General features: G+C 41.1%; 1 protein-coding gene across 1 annotated transcript in view; it reads left to right on the top strand.

Moving 5' to 3' along the window:
- Positions 1-1,749: 1,749 nt before the first annotated feature.
- The window catches only part of PAIP1 (poly(A) binding protein interacting protein 1), a 48,409-nt gene continuing 37,453 nt past the window's right edge, over positions 1,750-12,705 (top strand). The window contains exons 1-3 of the mRNA XM_038402886.2: positions 1,750-2,191; positions 4,019-4,188; positions 8,365-8,553. Of these exons, the coding sequence (XP_038258814.1) occupies positions 1,828-2,191; positions 4,019-4,188; positions 8,365-8,553 (723 nt within the window). The 5' untranslated portion in view covers positions 1,750-1,827. The remainder of the gene's footprint in view (positions 2,192-4,018; positions 4,189-8,364; positions 8,554-12,705) is intronic.

The raw sequence follows: 12,705 nt of genomic DNA, 5'->3' as shown, positions 1-12,705 counted from the left end.
TGCCAGCAATGCCCCTCTGCCATGTACATTGGCCAAACTGGACAGTCTCTACGTAAAAGAATGAATGGACACAAATCAGACGTCAAGAATTATAACATTCAAAAACCAGTTGGAGAACACTTCAATCTCTCTGGTCACTCGATCACAGACCTAAGAGTGGCTATACTTCAACAAAAAAGCTTCAAAAACAGACTCCAACGAGAGACTGCTGAATTGGAATTAATTTGCAAACTGGATACAATTAACTTAGGCTTGAATAGAGACTGGGAATGGATGAGTCATTACACAAAGTAAAACTATTTCCCCATGGTATTTCTCCCTCCCACCCCACCCCCCACTGTTCCTCTGATATTCTTGTTAACTGCTGGAATTAGCCTACCTGCTTGTCACCATGAAAGGTTTTCCTCCTCCCCCCCCTGCTGTTGGTGATGGCTTATCTTAAGTGATCACTCTCCTTACAGTGTGTATGATAAACCCATTGTTTCATGTTCTCTGTGTGTGTGTATATAAATCTCTCCTGTTTTTTCCACCAAATGCATCCGATGAAGTGAGCTGTAGCTCACGAAAGCTTATGCTCTAATAAATTTGTTAGTCTCTAAGGTGCCACAAGTACTCCTTTTCTTTTTGCGATATCATAGCTAGGCTCTCGCATCACTTCATTCTTTGTCTCACTGACTGGCTGGCCACGAGAGGGATGGCTGAGGACCTTCTAGGAGATTCAAGGAAAATGTAGTTCTCAGAAAGCCTGGAAGGTTCCATGAGCTTCTACAAAGACCCCGAATAGTCTAGGGTAGTGAAAATGAATCCACACACAGAATATCTGGAACATAGGCGCCCACGCTGGAGCCCCATGGGGAAAAATTAGTGGGTGCTCTGCACCCAAAGGCAGCTAAGCTCCATTCCCCACCACCGCACCTCCGCCTCCTCCCCTGACCCCACCGCGTCCCCGCTCCTTCACCTGCCTCCCAGCACTTGCCCCAGTGACTTTTCAGGGCATAACAAGCTCTGGGAGGGAGGGGGGGAGGAACGGGCACACAGTGGGCTCAGGGGAAAGGGCGGGGCTGGGATTTAGGGAAGGAGTCTAATAGGGGCAGGGAGGGGGAAGGGGTTGGAATGGGGATGGGGCAGGACTGGAGCCCGGGCAGGGCCCAAGGCGGGGGGGGGGGAGGGGAGAGGAGTCGAGCACCCACCGGCGCCCGCAGAAGTTGGCGCCTATGATCTGAAACGTTTTACCCCAAACAGGTTTCAGAGTAGCAGCCGTGTTAGTCTGTATTCGCAAAAAGAAAAGGAGGACTTGTGGCACCTTAGAGACTAACAAATTTATTAGAGCATAAGCTTAGTGAGCTGTAGCTCACAAAAGCTTATGCTCTAATAAATTTGTTAGTCTCTAAGGTGCCACAAGTACTCCTTTTCTTTTTACCCCAAACAGTTTATTTTCCCTTTTGTCGCGAACAACAGAGACAGCACCCGAAGCCCGGCACCCCAAAAGCTCTGCACCCCAGGCGGTCGCGTGCATCGCATGCCCCTAAATCCAGCCCTGTTCTTATGAGGGGGCTCAGCTGGCACAGAGATGGCCCTTCCTTGAAGCTGCCCCCTGCTCCCCAGGAGACCTGTGGACCTGGCCACAACCCTGCCCCAAACCATTCCTCGTGGCGCGAGGTGGGGAGAATTCGCTTCTATTTAATGCCCGTTAGATGCTCCTCCTAGGGACACCGGCGCGGGGCTCGCTTCCTCCTGCCCCGCCCGGGTCCAGGTTACTATGGTGACGGAGCGGTTGGGAGGCCTCCCGGCCGCTCGGGGGCGCTGTGAGCCGCCGCCGAGTGTGGGATGAAACTGAAAGTGAAGGGCTCAGGCTGCCGCAGCCGCCGCGAGGGAGGGAAGCGGCCCGCGGGAGCTGCCTCGGGCCCGGCCTCTCGCTCCCTCCCCTCAGCGCTTGAGCGACCCGGCTCGAGCATGTCGGATTGCTTCGACCGGGCTCCTGGTGCCGGCCGAGGCCAGGGCCGGGGCCGAGGTGGCGGCGCCCTGCTGAGCGGATCCGGCGCCGCGGAGAGCGGGAGCAGCGGGGCCCGTCTCGGAGGCAGCGGCTTCCACAGCGCGGGGGCCGCCGAAACGCAGCACAAGCCGGGCTTCCTGCAGCAGCAGGAGCCGCTTCGGCCGCCGAAGACAGCGCCGCCGGGCACCGGAAGCGCAGGTACTGCCCGCCACCGGGCAACGGAGCCCCGGGGAAACCCTTCCCCCCCTACAGTCAGCGGGCACCGGGACTCCCCTCCCCCAGCTCTAGGGCGCCGCCGTCCCGGGGAAACCCCAGCTACTGGGCCGAGGAGCCCCAGGGAACCCCCTCCCGTACCGGACACCGGAGCCCGCTCCTTCGCCTGCTTGCTGGGACACCGTCCTGCCCGCCGCGCGACCTGCTCTTCTAGGGGCACCGTAGCAGAGGCCCCGAGACCCACGTCTCGTCTCAGTGGCGAGCTGCCCTGCGCCCCTCGCCCAGGGGCCCTGGCCCAGCAGCGACCTAACAGCCCATGATACAACCGAGTGCCCCCCACCCCCAACAGAGCAGAGCCAGGGCAGGCACCGGCCCGTTCCCCCCCCGGGCGCTGTAACCTCCTCGCTGACGCCTGTACCCAGGTTGTTAGACGTGATGTTGCATTATATATCGCCACAGGCTTCCCCTGACTATCTTCCTCTGTGTTTTCGATCCATCCACACGTCTCTTTTATTTGGCAGCAGATCGTGAGGTCTGTAGCTCAACCTTTCCCTCCTCAGCTCTCTTCTAAAGCAATTTTTTTTCCTGTAAAAATAGTTTACTACTATTACTAATATTAGTAGTATTATACTAGTAATATAATATGTAATATAAAGTAATATAATAGTATTACTAATACTGAAGCAGAGAACAAAGAAACAATGCTAGGTATCAAAATTTTTACTTCCACAGCTCGCTAAAGATAACAAAAATATAAAAATACATGTGAAAATGCAGATAACTTTTTAAAACAAGAAATATAGCTTGATCCGTTTCTCAGGCAATGACTTACAACAGGGTGAATGGGGGGGGGTGTCTGTTAAAATATAAATTCAGCAATTTTCATAGTATTTGTCACTAAATGAGAGTCTTAGAAGAATTACTTTAAAAATAGTTGAGAAATCCAAAAGATTATCCAAATATTTCTTCAGACATCTGTGATTTAAAAATGATGATTTTTGTAGTTTCAGATTTTTTGTATAATTGTCTTAAAGGGGACCTGCAAAAAAAAAAGAGGCTTTTGCTTCTTTCCAATGTATAAAAAAGGCCTGAAATGTGTTTTGTTAAAAACAAAGTCATGTGTTGTTTCATTTTTGTTTTTTATGGTTAGAAATTCAGATCCTGTCTACTCTGGACATTTTTGTGGTGATTAGAGAACTATTTAAGGCTCAGATCCTGCAAACACTTATGTATATGCTTTACTACCATGACTAGGCCTATTGCAGTAAATAAGCCTACTTATGGTGGTAAACTTAAGACGGTGCATAAGTGTTTTTATCAAAGCCTAAATTATGACATCATAAGAAACTGAAAATTGAGCAATTGAAAGGAGAAGAGATTTTCAGTCAAATTGTATAGAAATGTCTTGTTAAAACATTTGGGAGAAAGTAATGTTTGCTAAAGATTCAGAGCCTTCTCCTGTTTTAGTTATGGTACAAGAAATCACAAAAATCTGAGATCCTTACAAGTTTTCTAGCAAAACCAGTGAAAACCAGACTTGACATTTCTTAGAAATACCAGGTAAAAAAAAAAATCTCTTAAAACTAAAAACCTTTTAGGGGCCCTTTTACACCTTAAAGAGCACAATACAAATTTTAAAAAGTTCTCTTCAGGTTACTTTGTGTAACTCCTGAAGTCATCTTGCTTTCTCTTCCATCCCCCAAGAATATGAATTCCATTGTATGGTTGTTTTCTTGCGTGAAATTACAGAACTTTGATAAATTCTAGGATTGAGGTGTTAACGTAAAATGATGGCTTTTAAAATCTTTACAGAATATATGCCACAGACAAAAATCCCCCCTGTATCACAAGATAAAATTGCAGCTCGTGATTGCGGATCAGCAATGGCTAAACCTCAGTTGGTTGTGGCACCAGTGGCAACGTCAAAATTGTCAGTGAATGCACCTGAGTTTTATCCGTCAGGATATAATCCTAGTTTTACAGTAAGTGTTTAATATTCTATCTTTGGTATCTAACTGAGTTCAAACTGTCAATTTTTTCTCATAATTTTTTGGTGTGAGATGTCACAGGTTTGAAAGCACTAGATTACCTCCACCAACTTCAGCCATGCCAGAGGTCCACTTCCTGTGGCAATAAATTGGAATGTTAAGTGATCTGATTGAATATTACAGAATACACGAAAGTCTTCGTTGTGGGTTGATTTTCTGTTCCAGATAACTGCATTCCTTCCTGATTACACCACAAATTGATTTGACCAATATCCCAGCAGGCAGTCTCTTCCTGAGACTGCAATGCTTCTTCATGACTAGCTTATAAGTATAATGCAAGGTGATCCTCTCTGACCATCTACGCTATTGTCTTGAGTGTTACCTCTGTAATAATTCCAGTCCTTGGAAGCCATGTGAGAATTCTTGGAGTCTTTCTTTCCATTTATTCCATGATAATCACTCAGATCATTTAGCATTCCAGTGGCATTGTCCGAACAACCAACCCTCAAACTTCAATGCTATTATTTTATAAATGGTGGGACAACTACTTTTATGTTATACTGAGAAAATAGGTGGAGAAATAAAAACTAGATTTTAAATATGATCCTTTGACATGCATATTTTTAACATCACTTGTAACATATAAATGCTGATGTGTTTAACTGGCTAACAGGGTAAAAACTTTTTTTACACGGATGAAACTAAATTTGTGTGACATCTGTGATCGGTAGCTTCCAATTTCTAGTCATACTCCAATTTTGACACCAGTTATATTAAAATATGGGGAAAGAGAACTGATTGGTAATGGATATAGGGTCCATCACCTCTAAATCAGAAGCTTGTATTTGGAGCAACTATTGCTGTCAGACATTCCATCACCTAATAACCAGTAAGCTGAACACAAGGGGTAGCAAGAGGTACCATTTGTCAGTTTCTGAAGACAAAGGAGTAGGGATGGAGATTGAGCTAAACCTTCCCTGAAAGAAGTGGTCCCTCCAGAGCATGGTGAAGGCACATAAATGTTGCCTTCTTTACTCCAATTTGTCATGTCCTACATATTGATTAATGTTAATGTTTTTTTGATATGATGCTCCTGTTTAAAATGCTGGTACCCATTTTGCATGACATAAGGACCAGGACAGAAGTATAAAGGGAAGCAAGAATACTTTGCTTTCTAAAGATATATTAATTTGAAATACGTAAATCAAAAGGTGTAGTACTTCAAAGCAGACTGCATAATTGTTGTAGGATAGAAAACTGTATATCTTCTGTTTAATATATGTGAGTGTTTCTCATACATGAGAATTAATTTTAAGATGTTTAATGATTATTTGATCAGATGGTACTTACAACCAAAGGATTATTGATTTCAGTTCATTAAAGCTCCCCTTATACTTTTTTACAAAAGTAAGCAGTTGAACTCTTATTCAGATCAAATTCAAATTGCATAATTACTTTGTGCCTAAAAGTCTCCCAGTGCTTTCATTTACACTATTAGCTTCATAGTCTTATCTGCAGCATAGTGTTGCTGTGCACTGTTATATAGCTGCTGTAGTTCAGAGATAACTGAAGTGATTCTTGTATCGCTTGTATTTAAATTTATAAAGCCATTTGGAGTCCTTCAGGATAAGATGCTATGTGAATGTAAGAAGCTGATGATGGCAAATCTATTTCAGTGTGCTAAGTTCCAGAGTTAATTTTTGGACTGTGTTCTTTCTATTAGTACTTCTGTATTATCTTCCTCTTTTTAAAAAAAAAAAGTCATGGGTTTTACAGAAGGAGAATCAGAAACAGCCTTTTTCTGGGTGCAGGAGGGTGTGAGGCTTTGGGGAGCTTGCTGGGGGAGTGTTTCTGTATGGGGAGTCCAGATGAACAGGTTTGTGAGTGTTCAGAGCTTCCTGCAGCTGGGGGAGGTTTCTGGGGGTGGGTCTGACCAGCCCCAGCTACTCTTTGCAGGAGAAGAGCAAGTTCTGTCCTTCCCCAACCCAGCCCTACCCACACAGGCTAGGAGCCACCAGCCAGAGCATCCTCAGCCCCGCTCCCCGACCCCAGTGGTGATTTACCTCTCCACTGCCTACTCCAGGAACCCAAAAGCAGGCATCCACACTACTGGGGAAGGACACATGACCGCTCTTGCATCTTCCCTTTGCTTCCCCATCAGGAAGTCATTTTTCTGTGGGGAAGCAAAGAAATATGCGGGGGACATGAATTCTGTGCATGCGCAGTGGCTCAGAATTCCCCAGGAGTAGAATATGCAAGAATAACATTACTGTAACTCCAGCAGAAGGCTAGAGTGTTTTTAGCTCAATAACTTTCAAAGTCCGGTAGAGTCCTTTTCTTGCCTACAGCAGTTCATTGGCAAAGGGGATTGAGTTCAATAGGTGTTTCATAAGATTTACTGAAGTATAAAGCTACACATTAACGTGCTACACATTGTTTCTATAGGTGATTATGGAGAGGCACTGACCTCTCTCTGCTTTAAGATTGCAACAAGCTTGCATTGTAAAGTCCTATAAGATTCAGCTGATCCATATATAATCTAAAGGCAGAGAAGTATGTTTCTAGAAAATAATAAATTATAGGTCATTTAAAACAATTAGCCCAACTTGAAATGTTGTTGGGCTAGATTTGTAGGTATGTTTGGACAGTGTTCACTGTATCTGAGGGAACAAAAGCATTTTTCTCTCCCCTCCCAACCCTTCCCTCTCCCCCTCCCCCCCACCCCACTTAATAAGGGTAGGACAGACTTGCAGCCAAGGATTTGACACCCAGCCTTTCATCTGTTTCTCTCTCTCTCTAAAACAAACAATTGGTCCTTTGTGTATCAGGTGCCACCACGCTGGTCCTGTATTGGTGGTAGTAATATATATAATGCATTTTTCCCTCCCATTTGGTACCCAGTGTCCTTAGACATAATTCCCTCAAAACTATAGTACACTAGAGCTGTATATGATGGATGTGGTACAGAAGTTATCCTTTAAACTACAGAGGGGGCGTATTAATGCAGGGACATATCTAAGCTAACTGAAGCTTGAGGCCACCCTCAAAAAATGAATTCAGTTTAATCCTTCTCCAAGATGAATTGTTATCTTCCGCCCATCTCCAAGTCCTTCATCTTTCTGCCAAATGAGGGTGTCCAGTACATCCCAATAGCTGCTGCTTCAGCTGTTACTTTTACTTGTTGCTGTGTCTGCACTCCCCTCTGACTGTGGAAGCAGATTTCAAGGATGCTGTTTGAATCTACACCTGTTCTTCTGTACCTGCCTAATGTGAATGGTGGTTGCTATGCAGTAACTCAGCAGTTACGGGAAAGAAGAATTTTATTTTATTTTAGAATACTTAATTATTTTCACATAATCACATGATAGTTTACTGGATTATTATAAAGACTGCGATATTTCTTAATGTAGAAATACAATATCTAGTAAGCTGTGTAAGGATTTGTTAATTAAGCATTTCATATAATAATAATTTGTGTAAAATCATTGTCAAGTTTAGTGTTGCTCAGATATTATTTAAAATTGACAATTGTGTATCAAAAATTTTTTGTTAACTCACTATAGAAGGGATTTGTCGTCTTATATGGTATGAAGGAGTCTTTACAAAGTCACAGTTCCCCAAAAGTCCTGTTTCAGATTAAGTTTGTTCCCTTCAGTAGGGTCTATAACTTATCAACTATTTGTCAACTTAATTTAGATAATGTATAGTCCTGTAAAATTGAACCAGATAAATGTTTCTATTTAATTTTAAAACAAGCTAAGGGGAAAACAAAAAATGTTGTGAAAATGTTTTTGGGAGACTGTTAAAAAATAAAATGTTGTTTGTGGGACTCATTGCTATAGGAAGTTATTGAGACCAAAAGTGTAGCAAGATTCAGAAAAGGCTTGGAAATTTATATGGATAATAAGAATATCCAGCGTTATAATACTTAATGCTAACAATTTTTGGAGGGGATATTAACCTTCATGCTTCCTGGTTTAAACCAATGTCTAACTATTAGAGATTAGAATTAGATTTAATGTGCGGGGAAAATCATCCCACAGCAGGGTTCTTACATTTTCCTTGGAAATATCTGGTGCTGGCCACTGTTAGAGAGGATACTGGCACATATTATTTTAGATTGCTTTTTAAGTAGCCTCTAACCATAGGTGTATTATTTCATTGCTCTAGGATTCCTCTTTTGAAGATGGAGGTGATGGCTATCCAACTCTGACAGAATACGTACAGGATTTCTTAAATCGCCTCACTGAGCAACCAGGCTGTTTTGAAACTGAAATAGAGCATTTTGCAGAGACACTGAATGGTTGGGTCACTACAGATGAAGCATTACAAGAGCTTGTTGAACTCATCTATCGACAGGTAGCCTGTGTATTGTGTATTGTTCTGTTTATAGCATTGTTCTATTGTAGGGTTTTGCTACAGAGTATGAATTTATTAAGATATGCAAGATGCATATCACCAGGAATCCTAGTTTTCTCAGATTAAAAAAACATAATCAGTGTTTCTCCAAAATTAAAATGAAATCGTACAGCGGGAGCCCCACTGCCCAGGGCTGACGGTATCAATTTCCCATATTCTTGTGCACGCGCTGGTGGTACCGGGTTCTGCTGTGTATGTTTTTATTTTTTTTAAATGCAACAACTAAAGATTCTCTGTAAAAACGCAAATTCTGTTTGTTTAATTTGTAGCAAATGGATTTCTAGGATTGCTGCATATCACCATATATCAACTAGCATTTCTGTGTAAATGTAATATTTTTATAGTATATATCCATTCATATGTGAGATTGAAGTTTCTGGCAAAGCTTTTGCCCTGTAAATTGAAAATAGTGACTGGAAGTGGGTTATTCTTTCTTAGCTGCAAGTGGGAGGATAAATATCACTTGTTTGTTTTGCACTGCCATTTCCAGCTGTATGCATTTCTCTGTTGCTCTCTGATAATGTCTTGCAACTTAAGCATAGACTTTATATCTACACTGCAAAAAGAAAAAAAAAAAAAAAAGGCAGCACAGCAGAGTGTCTTGGAGCCTGGGTCAATGGATTCAGGCTTGCAGGGTTCATGCTACAGGGCTAAAAATAGCAGTGTACAGGCTGGGGCTGGAGCCTGGATTCTGAAACCCGCAAAAGGGGTGGGTCTCCAGGTTCTGGCCTGAGCCCAAATGTTTCCACTGTTGTTTTTAGTCTCATAGTGCAAGCCCAGTGACCCAGGATCTGAGACTCATTGCTGCAGGTCTTCCCCTCCCCCCCATGTAGATGTACATACTAAATGAGATTCACTGTTATGTGGGACTGAAAAAGATACTTGTAGTCCTCCTTCTGAGGCTTACTTTTAGTTTCTTGGCATTTGAGGGCTGCCAGGGGCATCTGCTGGAGTTCATATAACAGAGATTAATGAAAGATGACATCAGGTTCCTTTGAATCCTCCTTCCATCACAATGAATGGGGAAGTTAACACTTCCCAGAGCTATTGTTGCAGGTTCTCTGCAAACTCAGACAGACATTGCTTCATCAGTTTAAACTGAGTCAATTTTTGAAAGTTTTTCTCTTAATAACAGTTAGAGATTTACTTTTTAAAAAACAAAAGCTGAGACTGGAAAACAATTGAGGGATCTGCCCATATCCCTTTGTCTGCCTGACACTGGGAAATGCTTCTCTACTGGCTGAATGTTCTATGCTTCCATTGGAATGTATCTATTTTGGAAGATCATGATTGAAGAAAGAGCTAATCTCTGAGGTAGGTAGGTCCAGTTCCATGGATGGCCATGAATATGAGGATGAAGATGTTGAATTGAACTATGTACTAATTGGGGAGGCATTGGAAAGAGCTGTGTTGCTAAGCTAATCATAGAACTGAAAGGGATCTCGAGAGGTCCTCTAGTCTAGTTCCCTGCACTCAAGGCAGGACTAAGTATTATCTAGACCGTCCCTGACAGATGTTTGTCCAACCTACTCTTAAAAATCCCCAATGATGAAGATTCCACAACCTCTCTAGGTAACTTATTCTAGTGCTTAACCACCCTGACAGACAGACAGGAAGTTTTTCCTAATGTCCAATCTAAACCACCCTTGCTGCAATTTAAGCCCATTGCTTCTTGTCCTATCCTCAGAGGTTAAGAAGAACAATTTTTCTGTGCTAATGAGCTAATATCAATTGTTCTTTCAGGGCTTTTGGCTTAATTTCATGCAACATTTGTAATTGCTACTTGTTACAGAAAGTGAAAAATAACAAATGTTGATTGAAACAAATTGTATCCAGATTTAAAATAGAATTTGAGAATGATCTTAAAATATTTCAGGACGGTGTAAGTTTATAAAGTGATTTTGGTATCTGATGTGTGAGATAATTTGAAGAATATTGAGCTGAATGAATGGTTGATCAATCATATGGGAGCTTAGTCTGTATAAAATTTCTCATATTTTTCCAAAAAGACTGATTCCAATTAAGCAAACAGTTTGTCCTTCCTTCCTTCCTTCGTTTATCAGTGCTTCAGTTGGCAGCATCACTATTATTTCTCCAATTTTAATTCTCCATGGAGCACCATGAATAGAGAACTAGTGTATGCAACTCAAGTTTATTGTGGGTGAGGGAGGGAGGAAATAGGTAAAACTTTTTTCCATATATAAATATGGAAGTAGCAAGGAGATTTCATGTAGAGTAAAATTGTCTGACAATTTTAATTTTTTTTTTTTAAATTAGCCAGTTTTTGCTTTATTGCTTTAGTTTTTTGAGTTGCTGTGATTTCCTCAAATGGGGTAGAGGAACCAGTGGAGGTAGACCACCCAAAGTGATACAATGCATAATGTATACATTATGACTCCATCTTAAACATAAGGCACTTACAGTATCCACACCGAAAAGCTTGCAATTCTGTATGTAAAACACAAGAATATAATATTTGATTTCCCAATCTACAAATTAGCGACACAATTTTTCTTGCATCTCATACTAGATAAAATTACACTTTTACCAACTTAATTAATTTTTCAGCATTTGACCTATTACAAAAATTTCAAACAAATCAATTCCAGTGTGTTATGAGCATTTGCTCAACTGATGCTGTTCTAACTAGACAGAAGTACAGATCTTTTTAAAAAAAAAAACAACAAAAAACCTGTCAGTTCTGAATTCAGTTATTCTGTCTTCCATGATTTGACATCTACAGTCTTCTAGCATTTTGATGCAGTGGTGTTGTCACACTGTCCTTTGGAAACACAGAATTTGGGTTTGAAACCTGAATATTCAATTTTTAAATGTTAGAGAATGACAAAATTTAGGATTACATTGCATTAACTACATTTTGGGGGTGAGGATGGGAAGAGACGGTTTTGTTTTGGATTCCATTTCTGACCTTGATTGGATCAGTCATGTTGGCAAATTATTGAAAAAGTTCCATAGAATCAATTTTGTTTTTGTGTGGTTCTAGTTCTTCACTTAGATCAGATGAGATTCCAGTGAAACTGCAACACTTTCTTCAGCCTGTAATCTTTCAAATCCCTCTGAAACCTCTTTCAATTATATTTGTAATTTTAGTACCCTCTTATATCAAATGGGTGCTATTTTGATGGCCTGAATAGTGCAAATTTAATCATATTATCACAGCTGGATAGACACACAATTTTCCTAAGAGATCTAGAGTGTCTTAGGGAAGTTGAGGCATGAGTTCTCCTTTTTCAACCAACCATTACAACACTTAGTGGTTTGGGTTTTTTTGTAATTTCCACAGTGTTGCTACTTTCTAAATGGGTTTTAAATAGTGTGCTGAATGCCCATAAATTTTATTTTCATTAAGAAAATGGTAAAGACCTCCATGTCAGTATTTTTCTTATCCTTCTTGAATGGCATCTTTTGCATTTTGGACATAAAGCTGTGTGGTTTTAATTTCAGATGTAGAATTAATAATTAAGTAGGAATGCATTTTTCCTCTGTGGAGTATAGCCATTATTCGATTATCCTGTTTGACAAACCAATTTACCTTATCAGTATTAATTCTTTATTCTTTATTTTTTCCTATCTTCCTTCATATGCAGTCTTTAGCAGTGGAGTCACAAATCTAAATTTGTCTGGTGGACTATATCGAGGGAAAAGTGTTTCAATCATCTCTTTTAACTTATTCATTTTGTGCTACATTGAAGGTGATATTAGCATAAAGGAACTTTGTATCTTCCCTATCAAGTTCAGGTCTGGCATAATCACAGAATTTGCCATTTTTGGGATGTTGCAGACAAGGAAGCTTCTTCTGAAAGAAACTGAAATTGAAGAATTGCTAGAAGTTCTGACTATGATGCCTTTATTGAGAATGTATTGCTCGCAGCAGCATCAAGCTAATTAATTTTCTGCTATTTCATTTCAATAGAGAAAATTTCAATGACATGTTCGATTTTGAAGAGTCAGAAGAAAATGGCTTCCTAGAAGAGCATGAATCCATTATTCATTCCTGAATAACTCTTGATAACATTTGTTTTAATTATTTCAGTCCAGTCATTTGTTTTGTACCACTTCCTTCCTTCAGTT

Source organism: Dermochelys coriacea, chromosome 5, assembly GCF_009764565.3.
Source record: "Dermochelys coriacea isolate rDerCor1 chromosome 5, rDerCor1.pri.v4, whole genome shotgun sequence".
NCBI classification, from domain to species: domain Eukaryota; kingdom Metazoa; phylum Chordata; order Testudines; family Dermochelyidae; genus Dermochelys; species Dermochelys coriacea.
This window is presented reverse-complemented; position numbering and strand designations above follow the sequence as displayed.